Source organism: Pseudorasbora parva, chromosome 9, assembly GCF_024679245.1.
Source record: "Pseudorasbora parva isolate DD20220531a chromosome 9, ASM2467924v1, whole genome shotgun sequence".
NCBI lineage: Eukaryota > Metazoa > Chordata > Actinopteri > Cypriniformes > Gobionidae > Pseudorasbora > Pseudorasbora parva.
In genome coordinates, this window is record NC_090180.1 from 27,687,103 (window position 1) to 27,709,901 (window position 22,799).

At 36.6% G+C, this 22,799-nt stretch overlaps 1 protein-coding gene across 2 annotated transcripts in view; it reads left to right on the plus strand.

Moving 5' to 3' along the window:
• guk1a (guanylate kinase 1a) overlaps nucleotides 1-22,781 on the plus strand; it is a 27,715-nt gene extending 4,934 nt beyond the window's left edge. For both annotated transcript variants that reach the window (XM_067452147.1, XM_067452146.1), the window contains exons 2-8: nucleotides 8,642-8,755; nucleotides 8,869-8,910; nucleotides 15,398-15,494; nucleotides 16,003-16,141; nucleotides 18,838-18,922; nucleotides 19,019-19,104; nucleotides 21,130-22,781. In XM_067452147.1, the coding sequence (XP_067308248.1) occupies nucleotides 8,642-8,755; nucleotides 8,869-8,910; nucleotides 15,398-15,494; nucleotides 16,003-16,141; nucleotides 18,838-18,922; nucleotides 19,019-19,104; nucleotides 21,130-21,165 (599 nt within the window). In that variant the 3' untranslated portion in view covers nucleotides 21,166-22,781. The remainder of the gene's footprint in view (nucleotides 1-8,641; nucleotides 8,756-8,868; nucleotides 8,911-15,397; nucleotides 15,495-16,002; nucleotides 16,142-18,837; nucleotides 18,923-19,018; nucleotides 19,105-21,129) is intronic.
• The last annotated feature ends 18 nt before the right edge of the window (nucleotides 22,782-22,799 follow it).

Genomic DNA, 22,799 nt, shown 5'->3' on the forward strand with positions numbered 1-22,799 from the left:
CCATTACCTTCAAGTGCCATCTGTCACTCACAGCTGTGTTTGCTCTGAGACGTCACTTCAGCCTGAATAAGACTTAAAGGTCCTGTTCTTCGCAATCCCATCTTTCAAACCTTAGTTCGTGTGTAATGTTGCTGTTTGAGCATAAATATTACCTGTAAAATTATAAAGCTCAAAGTTCAATGCCAAGCGAGATATTTTATTTAACAGAAGTTCCCTTTCAAAGCCTACAGCGAACGGCCGGTTTGGACTACACCTCTGCACTTCCTGCAGGAATGACATCACTAGAACAGTTAGTTGACTAACCCTCCGCCCACAAGAATACACAAAAAGGGGGCGTGGTCTTGTTGCTCTCCCACATGGAGAAGAGCGCAAATTGAGCGCATGCATCTCCCCGTTATGGTAAGAGGCGTGACCTTTCCGGGCATCATGCGCTAAGCTGCTGTCGAATCACAACACGGGAAGTGCTGGCCCAATCAGAACTCGTTACATATTTCTGAAGGAGGGACTTCATAGAACAAGGAAATAATCAGGCCGTTTTTAGGACAGAGAAAACAGCGGTTGTGTCAATTGTGTGAAAAATAATGTTTTTTTACACGCGAAACATGAACTCATGTTATATTGCACACTGTAAACACAATCAAAGCTTCAACAACACATGAAAAACGGGACCTTTAAGGCTATTTTAAAATCAAATGTGCCACTGTAGGATTTTGCATATTACTTTGGCTGCCCTGCATTGTGATGCTGTTTATAGGGATATGCAGTGTTGGACAAAGTACACATATCATGTTTTAAAGGGTTAGTTCACCCAAAAAATGAAAATACAGTCATTAATTCCTCACCCTCATGTCATTCCAAACCTGTAAGACCTTCGTCCATCTTCGGCACAGAAATTAAGATATTTTTGATGAACTCCGAGAGCTCTCTGAGGTGGAAGCTCTCTGAAGGGAAACTCCGAGACCCCTTCATATACAGCTATTTAGTTAACACTTTCAAGGCGCAGAAAGGTAGTAAAGACATTGTTAAAATAGTCCGTGTGACTCCAGTGGTTCAACCTTAATGTTATGAACGACGAGTAATTTTTTTGCGCAAAAAAAACAAACAAAAATAACAACTTTATTAAAAAATAGCTTCTTGTCAGTGCCAGTCTACGTTGTTTACCTTGTAAATACAGTGCGAGGCTTCTGAGTTCTTTAGCAGAACAGCGGCTTACCATTGGCCAAAGCTGTTCACGTGAGCACCACGACGCATGTGTGTGATGCTGACACAGGAGCCCGCCAATGGTGAGCTGCCGTTCTGCCTTTGAACTCGAAAGTGCTGCATTGTATTTACAATGTAAACTGCGTAGGAGACTGGCACAGACAAAGAAATTGTTGAATAAAGTCATTATTTTTATTTGTTCTTTGCGCACAAAAAGTATTCTCTTCGTTCATAACATTAAGGTTGAACCACTGGAGTCAGATTGACTATTGAAAATGGTAATTATATTGCTGTCTAGTCTCATTAAGATTTTAATGAGAACAACCATTGAGAAAAAATGGGCCTTATTCACTAATAATTGATGGAATCCGCCTAATTCACAACACGTGCATGCACACATGAATTGTTTCTTAACCTCGTTCTGATGTAATTAATTTAGCTTATTGTAAATGAGCAACTGCATGCCCAAGGTTAGTCATTTCACATAAAACATGCCTGTACCATCTCTAGGGACAACAGCCATTCATCATCACTCAGTAAACATGACACTCAAATGTAGGGGTGTGCACGAATATTCGAATAGTCGAATATTCGATCTGTAATTAACATTCGAAAACTAAAAATACTATTCGAATTTTATTTTGTTAATTGGCTGGCAGTAAATGCAGTTGTAGCAGATATCAAGTGGTACCCTCAGAACAGAAGGACAGCCAAACATGGATGAGATGAAGGATGTACATTTATTTCCTTTAAATAAAAACTAGGTTGGAGCAAAATTAGAAAACACACACACACTAGAAGGCCTACTGTCTCACTCCGCACTTCCCCGTCTGCATTCACAGTCAGACTGAGCGCGAACGCATAAAGAGGAAGCGATAACGCATCCTAAGGTGCGCCACTAATTAAGGCCCCACCTACAACAATTGGTAGGAACTCCCGACTGGAACCATTGAAAATTAAACATAAATAACAATGAAAGGGTAACATTAAGTTGTGATGAAGTTAAAACATTTACAAAAATATTTCTTTCAACACAAATAAGGTAAGGTAAAATAAAATAATAAAAGTAGGATGACATAAAATAAAAAGTCACAAGCAACTGGCTACACAGTGCATCCATGAGAAATCCCTCTAAATCTCGCAGTTATATCTCAAGCCACTGGGTGGCGTTGTGGAGCAGGTTAATAAGTTAAGTTCATTTGATCACGATGTCGTCATCTGCCTCGCAATGTTTGGAATTACTTCGATGAAAATTGAAAATGCTGTTACAAATGGAGTTACTTTTGATGAAATCAATTACTGAAACTGAGTTATAATAATATCACCACCACAAACGAGAATCACATGACATCCAAACACCAGTGGAATCAGCGATCACTGCTCAGGAGTGCAGGTAAGCTCATCTGTAGCTACCCCGAGTGAGAGTGAGATAACTTAGGATAGCAAAATGATCTCGAGACAAATGCTTCCTTTAAAGTTGTTTGAGGGTTTATGAACAGAAAACACAGTTCTTCACTCAAACTTCACTTAACCGTTATCTTTGTCTCCGCAACGCCTGTCAGTGGCGCATTTTCTCACCCGAGAATAATATCATAATCCAATAATATTATAGTTTATCTCTACATGAAAATGTGAAACAATACAAAGTAAACACATCAGCCATATCAAACACACACACACAGGTCGGTAGGCTATAGCCTATTGACGTGTGTGTGTGTGTGTGTGTGTATACGTCACGCTAACTGACGCGCTCTGCGCTCGTGCTCCTTGAGCTTATAATGCGTTTGTTCTTTAGGCATTTTTTTACACACTGTTTAATGTTTTAAAAACCTTAAGATATAACGTAAGCGTGTTGTGTACATTGCCTAATCATAAGCTTGTTCAGAAATGGTGACGACATGTTTAGAGAAAAAAAGAAAGAAACATCTCACTCATTTTCTCAAAATACCTAATTTAAATAAACGAATATTCGAATATTCGATTTTTATGAGCCCAAATATTCGAATACAATATTTTGGGAAAATGCCCATCCCTACTCAAATGATGTTCTTGTCTGAAAGATTCTCAAAAGTGTGCCATCTTCAAAATTAGTTCAAACACAGTACAGTATTACACAATACCCTTTTCTACAGACACACAATAAATATAGCCTGTTTATAATATTTCCTCTTAACATGATTATTAGGCCACCCAGAGTATAAACTTTTGCATGCATGTGGTTTCTGTTGTTCCTACATTTTTTTTTGTAAATGTATAATAAATTATGTACAAAATTTATTGGTGAATCATAATTTGTTTGTGAAAATGTATTTCACACACAAATACAGGTACATGTCTACCCAATGATAATGAACAAATAATAGTCAATAGGATAAATAGGAAATATGTTGATGCTGTTGTTTTGTTTTGTCAGCTCAGTGCGAGCAAGCAGATGTGTTTTTTAGTGCTGAGTCAGTCTGGCGTAATGTTTATGATACCATTGCAACTTGTGAAAAGAAGGCTGGGTTGTTTGGCTGGAAGTTTGGCTTCCAGTGAGCTGATTGGAGAGGGATCTTATCAGAAAGTACACACACCCACATTCAGATCATATTGAGTATTGTGTATGTTTCTTTTACACATTTGAGCAAGGTAAGCAATACAAACACAGAGCTTGAATTGTGATGTAAATTGACTTATTGGTACTTATTAATGCATTAAATATTGTTTTAATGCCCTGTACCTTAGCCTTAAGAGAACAGTTTAATGGAAATTACATAATTGGCATTGTCATTAACATGTCAGTTGCTTTAATGCTTTTCTGTAGAAAAAAATAAGTTGGATTGAAATTTTTTGTGGTTGGGTCCTATTTGCTGATTTGGTTTCTGGCATAGTTTTGGTTTGAATATTGGGGGAAGCGTTTTTGTGGGGTCAGGGCATATGCTCCCTCATGAGATTTTTATTGTTTGTTAATTTTTGCTAAATGGTCTTTTGTGGTATCATCCACACATTCAAATTTGGAGGCATAACTGCAATAAAGTAATAAGTTAGTTAACAATTACTTGTGTAAGCCCACCCAAATTGTCCAATGGAGAAATGTATCTTTATCTGACTCTATTTTATTATGACCTCAAATTTAGGTTAGAATGCCAATTGGTTATTTGGTTGTTTATATTTAATAGTTTAACTACACATTTAATTATTCTGTTCAACCCTTTGTTGAAATTATACCCGTTCATAATCTACAAGAGATTTCAGAGTAATACTAATTCCAAAGTAAGTCAGAATAAATCAAAAGTAACAATTTATTAACAGTCAGTTTAATATATATTGGCAATTACATAATCAATTCAAAGATAATCCATACATAACATCAAATAATCTGAAGTACAAAATAAAGTATGGATACCTGACTAATGAAAATGACATAACGCTGAGTGTCTGGAGACACTGAATGTTACGGGCTGACCCATATAAAGATTCGGCCCCCACCTCTTTGTAGCATTTCTTTAAATACCCAGACCAAGATGCAAAACTCTTTCAAATGTAAACATGAGTTCACAATGGGAATTTGCATTAATCAAGTCCTATAGAATAGACTTGTATTGACGACAGTAGGTAGAGAACATTTGGCCAGAGGCATGGCCATCACACATTGAGCAAAATATCTCTAAACTCTTAAAACATTTATTATCTTTTGGTTAACTTCTGTGGGGATGAGATCTTTGTACCAATCACACTGAGACATTTCAAACGATATCAAATGCATATAATACTGTATTGTGAGGATTGGCATTGAATCAAATAGATTTTGGGTGTATTTCCAGTGATCTCAGCATGAGAGGAAGTAGGAAATTGGGGAAGAGGGGGTCAATAGAGAACGATGTAGATTAGGATGATACTGAGGTGAGACTTGCGTCTCGAATGGTGCGTGAGAGACAGTTCAGATGTTAATTTCCTTTGATTTCTCAGAGAGTCCTCGTTCTTCAATTAGACATTCTGGCATTTGCTAGTTTTTTCCAGTCTTACACTTGTTTGCATATTATATATTTTATATTATTTAAGCACATAAAATCTTTTCAGTTTGACAGAATTTTTGGTAACACTTTACAATAAATCTTCATTAGTTAAAATGAACTAATACTTACAGTAATAATTAATCTTAGTTAATGTTAATTTCAACATTTACTAATACATTAAAATCAAAAGTTATATTTGTTAACATTAATGAATACACTACTGTGAACTAACATTCAAATCCAGCTGTTCATTGTTTGTTCAACATTAACAAAGAATATTGAAACAAATGTATTACTCATTGTAAGTTCATGTTGGTCATTATCTACTGTTAACAAATGAGACCTTATTGTAAAGTGTTAAATCAGTCTAACTTCACTTAACAGTTTAAATATTAAAATGAATTTCCTACTCCTTAACAGTTTTTTTAGGTTCTTAAAGGTGTAGTTCACCAAAAAATAACAATTCTGTCATAATTTACTGACATTCAAGTTGTTCCAAACCTGTAGTTTCTTTCTTTCTGTTGAACACAAAAGAAGATCATTTGAAGAATATGGAGAACCAGACAGTTGACAGTAGACATTAACTTTCATAGTACTTTTATTCAATGCTATCATCAACTGTCTGGATAGTTAACTTTTGTGTTCAACAGAACAAAGAAACTCATACAGGTTTTTGGGTGTTCAAACTATCCCTTTAAATTACTTGAAATGATCTCTTAGAATATATGTAGGCCAGGTTTTTCCTGTCAGGCATCAATAGAGCAGAACAGATTTTACACTTTAAAAAATAGCCACCTGGCTGCAATTTAGAAACTATAGCCACACCATGCCATTCTAATATAAATTTGTAAATATTCCTTAATAGATTATCTATTATAATGTCTAGTTAGTCAAAAGTTACCACAAGAAATACAATAAAACATGGTAAATTCTACTAAGGATGTTCATGAAAAGTTGAAAAAACAGTGAATCTCAAATAGTGAAAAATTCCTTTCTTGAATTTTGATCTGGGCGCGCACCCGTTTGTGTTTGTGTGTGCGCGTACATGTGCGTGTGTGCGCAGTTCATGCTTATATCCACCGATCGGGCGGGCCAAGTAATATAAAAATAATATTCCAATCAATCGCAGGTGGATGAGAGATAAATCATTGTGTTTGTTTGATAAAGACGTTTACGAGCCCTGTGATAATCATTTTAATTGCCGCTTTCAAAATAATCCCTCCCTCATGTGAACTGAACTGACAGGGGAGCAGAAGCTCATTAAACATGCAAATCGTATCCAGTCCTAGCCGTCTGCGTTTACTTCTAAAGGTTTTAACATACTCCGCAAGAACAGAGAAAAAAGTTATCGCTCCCAGGGCTTCGAGAACAAAATGACGTCATTTTGTTCTCGCAGCCCTGGTTTGGGAGTTCTCGTAGCTTGTTCAAGACACATCGCCTGAGCAGAACTTTTTTCTTGCGGGTGTCCGAGAACTATTGTGTGATTGGTCATACATTTAAAGTGGGCAGGGTTAATGCGGAGAAATGCGAATGAATGTAAACACCACATGAACATGACACCGAGCATGCTGGTGCCACCTATGCAAAATGAAATAAACTGGGCTTCAGTCATATTGTGCTGATAATTGGTCAGTTCAGCTCAGACGGGAGCTTGGGCTACATTCACACTGTCAGTCCAAACCTGATTTTTGTGCATATCTGATTGAAATCCAATCAGATTTAGCACGTGTGAACGGCAAAAAAAAATTACATGAAATGAAATGTCATGTTAATAAGACTCCATGTTGTTGCTGTTGTTGTTTTTGCAAGCAAACATTTCTGAAAATGAAAGCACCACGGGACACAAATCAGTTTGAACAGTGGCTGTTCTCAGTGTGAACAGTCAATTTAAAATCGGATACAAAAATAATCAAATTTGAAATTACAGCGTGAATGTATACATGTATACCTATAGGCTAAAATAATTGACTATCGCAACTGTTCAGATCCATGTGATCAGATCCAGATTTGTGTTTGACATGTGAAGTCACATAAACCATGTGAAATCCAATCAGAGTAGTCAGACCTAAACAGATTTCCAGAAATGCAATTTGAATAGGATTTCAAACCACATATGAATGTAGCTCAAAAAAAGCTATTTTAAAAAATTGCATTTCATGTGAATTTTTTGCTGTTCACACTTTTTAAAATCGAATAGGATTTCAATCAGATATGCACAAAAAATGGATTTGCAGTGGCAGTCTTAACAAGGCTTTAGGTGCTTATAAAAGCTAAGAATGTGCACCTCTTTCTACATGTTTCCATTAATCATGGCATAAATATTGTTGGGGGTTGTATTTGCTAGTTTTGATTAATGGGGAGGGGTCCCTCTGGAAACTACGCCCCTGGGTACCAATACAGGTTCTGTAATTTTCCACAGTCGTTGTAATTAAAAAGTCCTTGGTGGATTGGCTCATCTGAACACTCAGAGCAAACAAGGTGTTGTGCTCCAGTCCTGTTGGAACATGTTGAGACAGGAACAGGATTTTAACATGAAGTCACTACTGGTCAAAAGTGTTTTTATTTTTTATTATTTTTAAAGAAGTTTTTTAAAGAAGTTTCTAATCCTAATCAAGGCTGCATTTGTTTGATAATATTATGAAATATTATTACAATTTAATATATATAATACATTTTGTTTAATAATATTTAATAATATTATCAAACAAATGCAGCCTTGATGAGGATTAGAAACTTCTTTCAAAAACTTCTTTCAAAAAAAAAAAAAACACACAAAAAAAACTTTTGACCAGTAGTGACTTCATGTTAAAATCCTGTTTCCTGTCTCAACAGGTTCAACGACAGTGGAACTGTGTGTGTATGTATATATATATATATATATATATATATATATATATATATATATATATATATATATATATATATATATATATATATATATATATATATATATATATATATATATATATATATATATATATATAAAAGCTGGGAGAAAAAAAATTATATATATATATATATATATAATTTTTTTTTTTTTTTTTTTTTTTTTTTGCATGATCCTTCATAAATCATTCTAATAAGATAATTTTATGCTCAAAAACATTTATGATCATTGTTGAAAGCAGTTTTTGCTGCTTAATATTGTCTGATTTGATTTCACGGTCTTAATTTAAAGGTAAAAATGTAATATTATCTATAAATAGCTGGATTTGGCAAGAAATCTTTGTAAATGTGAGTCTTAAATGGAAAAGTAAATGGAAAGTTTCTCCCTTTTGTAGACCTTTGTATTTGTACAGGACATTACCAAGAGCTAGTTTTGTAAAGATTTACACTGCTTCATCCTTGTACGAAAGGGACCTTGTATTTGAATAATTTGAATTTAATTTGAAAGTTATGTTTTCTGAAAGCCTCTTTCTTTCTCTCCCTGTCTGGTGTGTTTGCAGCGATGGCTGGACCAAGGCCTGTGGTGATGAGTGGACCCTCCGGGGCCGGAAAAAGCACTCTGCTAAAGAAACTGCTCAAGGAGTTTGAAGGTGTATTTGGCTTCAGCGTTTCCCGTAAGTCACGTACAGTATGTGACATCTAAAAAAAATGCTGAACCAGTAATTCTTTTGTGGAAACTTTTAACTGGGGAAAAAAAGTTTTAAAATTAAGGTTTGTCTTTTGCCAGATACGACACGAAGTCCCCGTCCAGGAGAGGAGAACGGCAAAGGTTAGGCTTTTGATCTTAAGTAGTACAGGGAACAATGTTTTTCTGAAAATGTCTTTTGCATTATCCTTATTGGACAACCCAGCAAGCATAAAAATTTTTCACAACAAGTCTTGTTATTATAAAACATAACTATTCATTACCGTATTTTCCGCACTATAAGGCGCACTTAAAAGCCTTTAATTTTTTTCAAAAACCGACAGTGCGCCTTATAATCCGGAGCGCCTTATATATGGATCAAGGCGCTCTGTCAAAATGTTTCAGTATGAAAAACCAATAAAAACGCGCGTCCGCGTCTCTACAGTCACTATTTTGAATGAAGCCAACAGCACTACTACGGGGCATGAACATCAATGAATTTCGAGGCGGTCCTTCTTGGTGCTTTCGTTTTATGAAAAGACGTAATCTCTCCATATGCAAACGTACTACCGTCTCGCAGCAACTGCCAAAAGATTACCAAGGCTGGGAGATATTGTTAATATGCACATCAACGTTTGAACAACGTTACCATGGGAGTGAATGGAGTTGTCAGAACGCTAAATAAAATTTGACTTAAGCAATATTCGCATGGGATTAGTATCTGGGATTTCTGTGATTTAGAAATTTCTCCCCCACATCTGAGTTTTGCGTGGCAGTGGCACATTCGCACGTGATAAGCAAACCCTGTAATTTTACTCGATTTTACTGACTTCTCCCGGATATGATGTCAGGACTTGTAAATGTTTTTTCGTTATAGCTGTATGAAATCATAAACAGTCGTATCGATATCGTTTTGATAGTTTTATAGTAATACAAATTATTTCTTTCAGTTAGAGAACACGCTACAATTAAAAACTGAACTGAGCACAGACCAGCAGCAGGAGTCAGATTTCATTCATATACGGCGGAAGATTGAGTTTCAAAGCTAAATGTAAAAGCGCCCATTTAAGCGAGCTTGTCATTGTACTGTTCTATTGTTATGTTTTTCATTAAGAATAGTATTGATGTTAATCTTAAACACACCATTCAAGCAATTTGCTCCCAAATTGGTACTCATTCAAAAGTGAAAGTATAATCCGTGCGGGAATTCATAACGGTGCACATAATGAATGCAGCCTCCATTCTTCGTGAAAGATAATTGATAGAAATGCGCACAGGAAAAAAACCTTGCAAAAATGATATACGATCCGCCCAATCCTGGCCAAATCACAGAGATGCCAATTCGCACGGGACTAATATTATCACAGGACTCGTGTTCGGCGAAATATGGTAGGTAATTTGCGGGGGAATTTTATTTTTACAAATTACAGACATGGCCGATTTGCACGGGATTAAGATCACAGACAACCTCTGCAATTATTACAAATCACCAGAGGTCTCTAGATAATACTAATTCCGTGCGAATAGTTAGTTTGTCTGACTGTTTTGTTGACATTCCCTTTAGCACATCTAGTGGATGCATAACGCAAACCCAGTCCAACGTTTGACTGCAGTAGTTTCTAGGCTATTCTATGCGCCTTATAATCCGGTGCGCCCTATATATGAAAACAGTTTTAAAATGGGCCATTCATTGAAGGTGCGCCTTATAATCGGGTGCGCCTTATAGTGCCGAAAATACGGTACATAGTTATTTCAAATCAAATCTTAAAGTCGGATTGAACGGAAGTCTTTTCTTATCTATTGTGCCATATGTCCGAGTGAAGCAGCTTCTAGAACAAGAACAAATTTAGGGCTGGACTTGATTTTTTCCGTGGAGAATTGATTGGATGGTTGGGGTTTGCTGTTGGTAGATCTCGTGTGAGTGGCAGGTTGTCCTGTCCTCATGCCAGTAAACACATCATCAGACAAGAGAAGCGATGTCACTGCAACTGATTTTGAGGGCAAGTTATTTTGATTATGATTTGAGATAATATATACAGTGTGGAAAATAAGTATTTAAACACCCTGCAATTTTGCAAGTTCTCCCACTTCGAAATCATGGAGGGGTCTGAAATTGCTGTAGGTGCATGTCCACTGTGAGAGACATAATATTAAAAAAAATCCAAAAATCACAATGTATGATTTTTTAACTATTTATTTGTATGATACAGCTGCAAATAAGTATTTGAACACCTGAGAAAATCAATGTTAATATTTGGTTCAGTAGCCTTTGTTAAAGAGGTCAAACGTTTTCTGTAGTTTTTCACCAGGTTTGCACATGCTGCAGGAGGGATTTTGGCTCCTCCACACAGATCTTCTCTAAATCAGTCGAGTTTCTGGCCTGTTGCTGAGAATCACGGCGTTTGAGCTCCCTCCAAAGATTCTCTATTGGGTTTAGGTCTATAGACTGGCAAGGCCACACCAACCTTGATATGCTTCTTACAGAGCCACTCCTTGGTTATCCTGGCTGTGTGCTTTGGGTCATTGTCATGTTGGAAGACCCAGCCTCAACCCATCTTCAATGCTCTAACTGAGGGAAGGAGGTTGTTCCCCAAAATCTTGCAATACATGGCCCCGGTCATCCTCTCCTTAATACAGTGCAGTCGCCCTGTCCCATGTGCAGAAAAACACCCCCAAAGCTTGATGCTACCACCCCAATGCTTCACAGTAGGGATAGTGTTCTTGGGATGGTACTCATCATTCTTCTTCCTCCAAACACGTTTAGTGGAATTATGACCAAAAAGTTATATTTTGGTCTCATCTGACCACATGACTTTCTCCCATGTCTTCTCTGGATCATCCAAATAGTCATTGGCAAACTTAAGATGGGCCTGGACATGTGCTGGTTTAAGCAGGGGAAACTTCCGTGCAATGCATGATTTTAAACAATGACGTCTTGGTGTATTACCAACAGTAACCCTGGAATTTTCTAATGATTGCTCCAACAGTGGACCTTTTTTCACCAAGCTGCTTGGCAATTTCCCCGTAGCCCTTTCCAGCCTTGTGGAGGTGTACAATTTTGTCTCTAGTGTCTTTGGACTAGGGGTGTGCACGAATATTCGAATAGTCAAATATTCGATCTGTAATTAACATTCGTAAACTAAAAATACTATTCAATTTTTTATTGCGTTGATTTGCTGGCTGTAAATACATTGAATCCATGAGAAATCCCTCTAAATCTTGCAGTTATAACTAAATCCACTGGGTGGCGCTGTGGAGCAGGTTAATAAGTTGAGTGTATTTGATCACAATGTCGTCGTCTGCCTCGCAATATTTGGAATTACTTGAAAATGATTTTACAAAATTAGTTACTTTTGATTAAATCAATTACTGATTGGGGGGGGGGGGGGGGAGATGCTGTTTCATGCATACTGAGCTTTTTACACTGTTAAAGACTTGGATTCCCATCCTAAACATAGACAAAGTTTCAAAAACTAATGTTGGACGTTTGATGGAGTATTTCTGTGTTAAAAATACTCCTTCCGGTTTCTCACAAGTTTCGGAGAGTTTTTTTCGAGTATGGGTTGGCTTGACGTTGATAGAGCGGAAGGTCCTTGTATGGGCCGTACGGGCTCTTCTCCCTGTAGGGTGCGCGCGCGCGTGACTAGAGCGAGAGAGGAAATGCACGCCCATAAACACTTGCTCAGGTGCAGATCCACTCGTCCGTGAACACTTATGTCGTTATAGTCCGCGCCGCGCTCCACTTTATTCCTATGGGTGACATCAAGCGACTTCAGCACAGCATTCCGGGAAGGCAGCGCTGCATTTGAACCGATTTGAACGCAGAAATGACGGGAAGCTTCACAACATCGCTTCAGTCGCGTCGCAAAGTGGATTTCCACGGTCACTTTATAAGTGTTTCTTTCCGCTCGCACTCCTTGAGCTTATAATGCTTTTGTTCTTTAGGCATTTTTTACACACTGTTTTTTAAAAACCTTAAGATATAACACAAGCGTGTTGTGTACATTGCCTCATCATAAGCTTGTTCAGAAATGGTGACAACATGTTGAAAAAAAAAAAAGAAACCTCTCATTTTCTCAAAATACCTAATTTTAATAAACGAATATTCGAATATTCGATTGTTATGAGTCCAATTATTTGAATACAATATTTTGGGAAAATACCCATCCCTACTTTGGACAGCTCTTTGGTCTTGGCCATGTTAATAGTTGTATTCTTACTGATTATATAGGGTGGACAGGTGTCTTTATGCAGCTAACAACCTCAAACAAGTGCATCTAATTTAGGATAATAAATGGAGTGGAGGTGGACATTTTAAAGGCAGACTAACAGGTCTTTGAGGGTCAGAATCCTAGCTGATAGACAGGTGTTCAAATACCTTTTTGTATCATACAAATAAATAGTTAAAAAAATCATATATTGTGATTTCTAGATATATATATATTTTTTTTAAGATTATGTATCTCAAACAGTGGACATGCACCTACGATGACAATTTCAGACCCCTCCACTATTTCCAAGTGGGAGAACTTAGAATAGAATAGATCTATATTTATATATCTAAGGAGAACACTTATTTTCTTCCCTGTAAATGTTTGGTGTGAAAATTTGATGCAATTAACATTTTAATTTGAATAAATGCCAGTTAATATATCTGTTCAGTCTGGCACAAACAGTCACATGGTGTTAATGCATCAGTATTCAGTTTATTTTGTGTGTGTGTCTGTCTGTGTCTGTGATGGGTAGGTTTAGGTTATAGGGATAATTTTAGGGATAGAATATACAGTTTGTACTGTAAGGCAGATGCCAGGAAGTCTGGCCTGAGAAACAAAGGACTTTCCTAAGAATTAACATTCGAATACTATCCCATAAGACCATACCGATACCCTCACACTCTGCATTTCACCCTCTGTACTTGTCTTTTCTACCCCTCCATGGAAACCCATACAAAAACCTATATAACATTAAGTGTATGTGAAACTATATGTGTTTAGTATTATTTGAAATGTATCAGTGTGTCTAGTAAAATGGTCTCATTCTCCGATCCATAATACAAACTTCCAAGAAATTCTATAAGTTGAGAAAATATTGTATGACATTACCTCCCATAGATCTATAATTCAGGATGCCTCCTGTATGTAAATACGTGCCCTCTTTCACAGATGTTGAGAACACATTCAAGCACAAATTCTGATTGACCATTTGTGACCCCCTGTATAAGGGGCCAAAATCTAATTATAATTACAGTAACCACCATTTGGTGAGCTTATTGAATTATCTGGGTATTTAAGGAAAGAGGACATAGAGCTCCAGGAATTCTGTAGACAGATTTCCAGCACGATTGCTGTGTGTATTTGTATCCTTGTTACCGCAAATCTGCGTCCAGGATTTAAGTAGATACTAGATCTCTGATTGTATGGTGCTTAGAGCTCATCTGACGAGATTCTAGATTTCTGAATAAATTGCTCGACTCTAAGTTGTTATACAGTCGCGTTTACTATAGGGGACTAGATATGATACTGGTTATAACTTCTGGTTATTGTTACTGTAACTGTAACTTCTTTCTTTTTCTTTCGGCTGTTCCCTTCAGGGGTTGCCATAGCGAATCATCTGCCTCCATCTAGTTCTATCCTCTGTGTCCTCTAAAGTCAACTGTAACTAAGTTGTTATATAATTGATTGTAGGAGCAAGGCTCCAGAGTGCCACCAAATGGTTGCTACCAAAATTTAAAAGTGTGCAACAGTAAATTTGGGCGTGTTCATTCAATCGATCACTCCAATTACATGCATGAAATATAGAATGCTATATTTGCTGACGTGATAAATAAGATATGTTTAACCAATACTGTCACATTTTTTATTTGTTAAATATAGCAAACTACACAAGCCAAGCTGTACCCGTTCGCTATCAGTATCATTCAATAACTGGTTCATTATATTAACTTCACAAACAACATGTACCAGTTCATTTAATTCATTCATGAACTAGATCTCCTGTTCAGACTCAAAAGTATCTTGGTCAGTAAAGGGCATATTTGTTTACTGAATTGAACAAATCACATGCTCCGTCACTCTCATACTCAAAACGCTATTGGCTGGAGATTTTGTCATTCTTTGAGTATTTATTAGTAATACAGTGGAAATTAGCATGTTGATTTACAGTGTGCACCCCTAAATGTTCTGGTTGTGCCCCTAAAATTTTCAGTTGGGGGCCACTGTGCACCCACCTAGTGAAAACGTTGGGAACTTTTGGGTAAAAGTTGGGTAAAAACATGGGTACTTTTTAACTATAGTCAGCATGAGGCAACATTCTTAAATTTAGCTGGAATCGTTTCAGGAGCCTCCATGTGGCCATGATGAGCTTTAATCTAGGAAGTGTGTTATTATAAGTATGATTGATTGATACAGTGATGAGCCAAACAAACGGGGCAGCAGCTGTACATAATCTACATATATGAAACCCTCAAATATAAGCTTTGCAGATTTGTGTTGTCGGTTGCATGTTGTTTTCAGTTGGTATTCTGGTTGATTAAAGAATAATTGCAATATATATTGGAATATCAGTTTTCAAAGTCAGTCGAAACTGTCAATGAGTGATACATCTTCTGAAAAATTCTTCTTTTTCCTCCCAGATTATCATTACGTTACCAGGGAAGTTATGCAGGCGAGCATAGCAAATGGTGAATTTATTGAAAATGCTGAATTTTCAGGGAACCTATATGGAACAAGGTACACCCCTCTTTGGAAGGTCTTGTTTGTATGTAAAGGGACATCTTTGTTTTGAAACCACTGATAAGTGTTTGTTCTTATTAAATGGTCTATAACTTGATAATGGTCTATTAGCTTGCCCTAATATTTAAACTTTAGAAAAATGGTTTACAGTTTAGAATAATAGTCATTAGTTAACTACATTAGATAATATGACCTAATAGTGAACTGCTCTTATAAAGCATTTATTCAACTTTGTTAATGTTAATTTCAACATTTAACACATTATTAAAATCTTGTTAACATTAGTTAATGCACTGTGAACTAACATGAACAAATCATGAACAGCTGTGTTTTTATTAACTAACATTAACATAGATGAACAAATACGGTAACAAATCATGGTTAGTTCATGTTAGTTAATACATTAACTAATGTTAACTAATGACCATTATTCTAAAGTGTTACCAAAAAATGTATTCAGGAATATTTTGGAATTATAACTAATCTCACCTTTCCCTCTTCACAGTAAAGCAGCTGTTCAGGCTGTTCAGGCCAAAAATTTGATTTGCATTTTGGACATTGACATGCAGGGAGTGAAGAACATCAAGAGGACCGATCTCAAGCCCATCTACGTGTCCATTCAGGCTCCGTCAATTGATGTCCTGGTAAGAAATACCAGTTTAATTGGGACATCTAAGTAGCTTTTACAAGCATGCCTTGGAAAAAAACATTAGTGTTGTGCATCTTCTTGAGACAAAACAATTGCAGTGACATACACTATACTGATAAAAGTTTCCGAACACCTGTCTGTTGGAGCACTCATGTTGGAACAGGAAAGGACCATTCCCAAACTGTTCCTACGTAGTTGGGAGCATGAAATTGCCACAAATGTCTTAGTATGCTGAAGCATTAAGAGTTAATTTCGCTGAAACTAAGGGGCCTAGCCCAACCCCTGAAAAACAATCCCAGACCATAATCCCTCCTCCACCAAAGTTACATTGGATTGCCAGACAGAGAAGCGTGATTTGTCACTCCAGAGAACACATCTCCACTGCTCTTGAATTCAGTAGCGCCGTGATTTAAACTACTGCATCTGATGCTTTGCATTGCATTTGGTGATGTAAGGCTTGGATGCAGCTTCTCGACCATGGTAACCCATTCCATGATGCTCTCTACGCACTGTTCTTGAGCTAATCTAAAAAGGCAACACGAAGTTTGGAGGTCTGTAGCTATTGACAGAAAGTTGGCGACTTCTGCACACTGTGCGCCTCAGCATGTGCTGACCCTGCGCTGTGATCTACCACTTCATGTCGGAGTTCCTGTTGTTCCCAAATGCTTCCACTTTGTTATAATACCAGTAACAGTTGACAGTAGAATATTTATTAGAGAAAATTTCATGAATGGACTTATTGCACAGGTGGCAACCTATCAGTGCACCACGCATGAATTCACTGAGCTCCTGAGAGCGACCCATTCTTTCACAAATGTTTGTAAAAGCAGCCTGCATGCCTAGGTGCTTGATTTTATACACATGTGACAATGGAAGTGATTGGAACACCTGAATTCAATTATTTGGAGGGTGTCTTAATACTTTTAGCAATATAGTGTATTTTAAGATATGTCGGTGCAATTTGCTCTAAGTTAAAACAGCTCAAACATGCATTTTAGGCCCTGTCCACACAGAGATGCGTTTAGCTGTATACGTATACATTTTGTACCGTATCAGCGTTTTGTCCACATGGATCCGGCGTTTTAGAAGCATGAATCCAATATTTTCTGAAACCGGGTCCCAGAGTGGATATATCTGAAAACAACAATCTTGCGTTTTCATGTGTACAGCCAATCCGTATATTTTATGGGTATATGTAGGTTTAGGGTTGGTGTAGCAAATGTATTTATTGTTATTTTATCGTGAGATTAAACACTACCACTACTATAGAGGGTATGCACCGACATCACTTTCCTGCCGGAACACGCCCCTCTCAGCCGGGGCTGGGTGGCAGAAGAGCTGCTGCGAGACTGGAGATAATAGTGGAAAACGCGAGTAAAAACAAACTGTTGTCAGATTGAACTAAAGGTTGGACTTGATATAGTGTTCCTTACAACTTACCAAAGATCCAGTGATCCATGGATATTGACATGAAGCAAGAAGTGTTTTTTTCCTGACATTTATGAGTCTGATTTCGATAACGTTACATAAATTTGTATCCCTGTCAGTCATCACAATTTATAGATTGAATCCTGAATGTATATGGATCAGTGTATTAAAGAATGTATGTGACCGCTTGTAGATGGAAAACAAATTTTTATTAAAATTCTGAACCTATTATAGACCTGAACATAAAAAATAACACGCAAACAGATCTCCCTTTATAATCACTAAAAGCTGTCACCCATTCAATAAACGCAATCTCACAAAGTTCTGCAGTGAAGCTGGTATACAGCTGGTATACTCTTATTTCACAATGTCTGCACCTACAGAGTGTTAACTGAACTCAGCGTCTTGACAAACACTCGAGCGGTGAGTAGATTCCAAATTCAACACCTGTGATTGGCCAACTGCATTGTAGAAATCTACAAACACGTCTGTGATTGGCTACATTACTCATCGAAGCGAAGACACGTTGGAAATATAATCATTTGACGAGTGCAAATACAGATACACACTGGATTCTTGCTAGCTCCTTTGCGCTAATAATGTGCTATTATTACGAATTCTTACAGAGGATTACGAGTTATGGCAGTTATGGGCAGCTTTTCACTCTTAAAGCAGAAGCAGCATCAGGTGGCTGTGGTTTGAGTGAGAAAATTACACGCTATTATCAAGTCTGTCTCAAGTCCGGAACAGCAATGTCCATGGGGTCCGTGGACAAGCCTCCCCCTACCCCTCCTCTGGCGCCGGGCCGGGTTTTGTGTGTTTTCGCTGCATTTCCACTGTAAACCAATGCTGCCTCTCAGTCTTTTTGCCTCTCAGCGGGGTGTAATCGCAGTCGCTCCACCTGACGGTGACGTCATGTGCATTCCCTCTATACCCCTTCTAGCCACAACTCTTCTTCTCCGTTATTAGTGTATTACTGTGGCAGAATTACAGTGCCACACACTGGCCTGGCATGTATACTACATCGTTTTTAGTCAGTTTCAGTGATCTCGTGTGTACGCAGATATTTCTTGAAACGAGGAAGGAAAAAAAAGATCGGATTGGGAAAGCTCTGGCTTCGTGTGGACGGAGCCTTAGTCTGGGACTAGCTTTTGCCTTGTCTGTGAAACAGGGGTAAATGATCGCTCTCTCTTTACATGTCTTCACCTTTTAATCTTAAATGTATAACTGTATTTATTTATTTATTTATTTATTTATTTATAGGAAAAACGATTAAGGGATAGAAGAACTGAATCTGAGGAAAGTTTACAAAAGCGTTTAGATGCAGCCAAAGTAGATGTGGAAATAAGTAAGTATCCATTTCTATACTACATTTTTTTATACAATGCGGCAATTTTTTCTCATCTAGAAATAGCATGCTAACCGTTATATATCCATATTTTAGGCAAAGAGCCTGGATTATTTGATGTCGTCATAATCAATGATGATCTTGACACAGCATATGGGAAATTAAAAGATGCTCTTCTCGAGGTAAATGTTTCAGTCTAAATGTAGTGGTATGACATTTCCACAAATATTTCACAGTATTAATGCTCATTGCTAATAACAATGTGAATAATATAATTTTTAGTAGACACTTGGCTGATCGACACACAGAGACATTATATAGACACAGTTATATACAATTCTTTAACTTTTATTTTGGATTTCTTTAAAACTCTCAGATGAACAAAATCCAATTAAGCAATAATATAGTTTAGAAAAAATATTTATTATCATCGAAAGCACATTTGAAAGTTTTTTTATAGATTTTCTTTTTTAAATCCCCATAGTACTTTCTAGGATTGCCCAACATACCAGCTCCAGTCGGTACTAAAAAAGAAATTGACGTTACCAGCATTTCTGTACTGGGTATATTCGATGCACGCTGACAGACACTGCTTTCAAACGCTCTTCAGCGTGTCTGTTTGAGCATTCCCTGAGCCTCAAAGGTTTCTATTTACAGCATGTATACAATCCCAATCATATGTTGAGTGCATGAGCTCAATAGCCAATCAGAGGCTCTAGTCAGTAAGTTTGTCAGAATCCACTCAATACCGTAGAAGAACCTGTCGAATTAAGTTTTCGCAAAAGTACAAAATTCTAGCGCTTTAAAGATTGAGAGCCTTAATTCTGCTTTCTGTTCATTACACATTATCTGCAATGTTTCTGGATTGACAGCCGTATTGAAATGCATGATTTAATTGGAAACAGCAAAGATTAACAGTGATAACCAATGGATGAGACAAAATTGAACAACATTTTTCTAGCACTTGATTTAACAGTTTTTGCTCTGGTGCTGAAATTTGTACCGAGAAACAGGTAACCATGACAGAAACCATGACATCCCCAGTACTTTTTAAAAATTATTATTATTTTACAAATAGTTTTTTTTTCTGCCTGTGCATTGTATAAATACAAAATATGAAATGTATGTATATAATACCTTAACTTTAGCAGCTGTGCACTCTGATGTGCTGTGCACTTTGTTGTGTTGAGGTTCTGGTTACACTTTATTTTAAAGGGATAGTTCACTCAAATTAAAATTACCCCATCATTTACTCACCCTCAAGCCATCCTAGGTGTATAATGACATTCTTCTTTCAGATGAATATAATCATAGTTTTATTTATTTTTTAAATGTCCTGGCTAATCCAAGCTTTATAATGGCAGTGAATGGCAGCCCAAAACCTGAAGCCTAAAAAAGTGCATCCATTATAAAAGTAATTCACACAGCCCTGGGGGGTTAATAAAGGCCTTCTGAAGCGAAACAATGGGTTTTTGTATGAAGAAATTGCCATTATAACCCCCCAAAGCTGTATGGATTCCTTTTATAATAGATAGATGCACTTTTTTTGGATTAAAATTATTTTGGGCTGCCATTTACTGCCATTATAAAGCCTGGAAGAGCCAGGTCATTTTTTAATATTACTCTGATTGTATTCGTCTGAAAGAATGTCATGTACACCTAGGCTTGAGGGTGAGTAAAATGATGGGGTAATTTTCATTTTTGGTGGACTATCCCTTTAAGGTTATGTGATTTACGCAGAGAAGTACTTACTATAGAGTTATGGTTTGGTTTGGTTTAGGGTTAGTTACTTGTAATTATGCTCAGTTTACTGTTATTACTGTACATGTAGTAAAGTGTAACTATGTCACTTTAAATTAAAGTGTTACAGAGGTTTTTGCTGCCCTCCCACAAAAAAACCCTAACCATAATGAGACTGGGGAATTCTGGCTTAAGTGACAGTTAAATGAGTGGGGAATTTAGATATTTTTGAGCATAATTAAATGTATAATAATGATGAAAATCTGATTCCTTTACTTAGAATTCACCTGTATTTAAAATCATAGTGTACCTCAAAATCATCATACCATTACATCCTTATTCATTTTAAAATCCCTCTAGTCTCTTGCTTCATCTCTGTAATGCCTAGTTTTATCTTTGGCGTCTCATGTGAAAATATTTCGCATGATACTTGCACATGATTTTTATTTTATTTTTCATCATAACAGGAAATCCAAAAGGTCAGAGACACCAACAACTCCTAGATGAGAACACACTTGCCAACAACAGCGACCTCTCTATTCACTTCCAGCTTCCATGTATTCAAGTCTGAACATTCCACCCAGGGAAGAATTTATGAAGTTTGGTCAATACTCCAACAAAGCTGAATGTAAAATATATTAAGGTACAAAGTCTACAGACTAATATATTCCATGATCAGTTTATTTTCTTTTGACCATGTATGTTACTTCATTCCCAGGCTAAAGCTAAAATCATGTAAGATTCAACCAAGAAACACTCTAAACTCTCAAGGCCTTGTCTTTAAAACTGTCTGTTTTTATTTTTTATAAAGATGGAAGACTGCTATATCTTGGCAATGTTGATTGCTTTATCTATTTGGTATCCGTGTGTCTAACTGGCATGTTCACTAATTTAGTTTTTCAATGCTGATTTTTTTATATCTTGCAGATTTTGTCTTAGTTGCTGCTGTATACACATTAGATAAGCAGCTTTCCATTTGTGATATTTAAACATTCTTGCTATTACCTGTACATATAGGCAGTGCGCTACACGATAGCATCTGAACGTCTGACATGGTAAAAGTCGAGCAAAGCTTTTTTTCCTTAACTAATTAATAAATAATGGTAATGGATGTTTCCCATATGCTGGTGTCTTGAATTGCGTGACCATGTTTCACGTGCATATTTCTTATATTAAAGTTAAATATTGTCCTGTTTTTAACAATATGTGATATTTGTTTTCTGAAGTGTTTAAAGGCAATACAGGTGTTGTTTCAGACTTGGTGTAAGTCAGCTCAAACACAGCCACAAATCCTGTAGCAGTGAGTTTATTTGGAAGCCAAAGTAAAGCATCATTTTAAAGTCGATTTGTTTACACCCTTATGTTTATTAGGAATTGAAACATTTATTTATAAAGTGAGTTCACATGATTACCTTGATAAATATTTCCTTCCCATATGTCAAATATGAGCTATGTGGTTCCAGTTTACCTGATATTTGATCAAATAATAGATTGAAATATAAAATGCAGCCTTTTTTGTTATTGTACACAAGTAGAAAAGAGTTTGGCATTGTCTAAAAGTTTATATTTGTTTCTCCCACTGTGCAACTTACTGTCCATCGAGTGTAAAAACAATGCAATATAATTTAAATTATGATGCATACACACATTAAGTTTATCAAAATGGAACAAAGGTTTTCTTAAAACGGCACAATTTGAAAGAATCTGTGGAAACCAAATTACCAGAAACCAGCTGTTTTTATAATGTAGAACAATCCTGTGAAATTTTGTTTGGTTGTGAAATGTCTCTAGGGTTAAGGAGAACATATTTTTGCCTAGTAATTTCAAAAGGTGCTATTTGGTTGGGTTTCAATTGTATTTATAGACAATAAGATCCAAGGCACTTCTTCTCTAGGGTATCTTACAAAACTGCAGAACCTATTGCAGACTTATTTTATTCCCTGGTGCATCTTAAACATTTAGTTGAAAGAGACATGTCAAACATTTGTGTTGTATATGAAATCTGAGAAATGCATTTAATGTCACAAATGTATAAAACCAAATGTCACTTTGTTTCTTTTTTATTCTAAAACTGTACATGTACCATGCAGGTGTAATAAAACCACACTATTACAGTGAAGTATATGACTGATTAGTT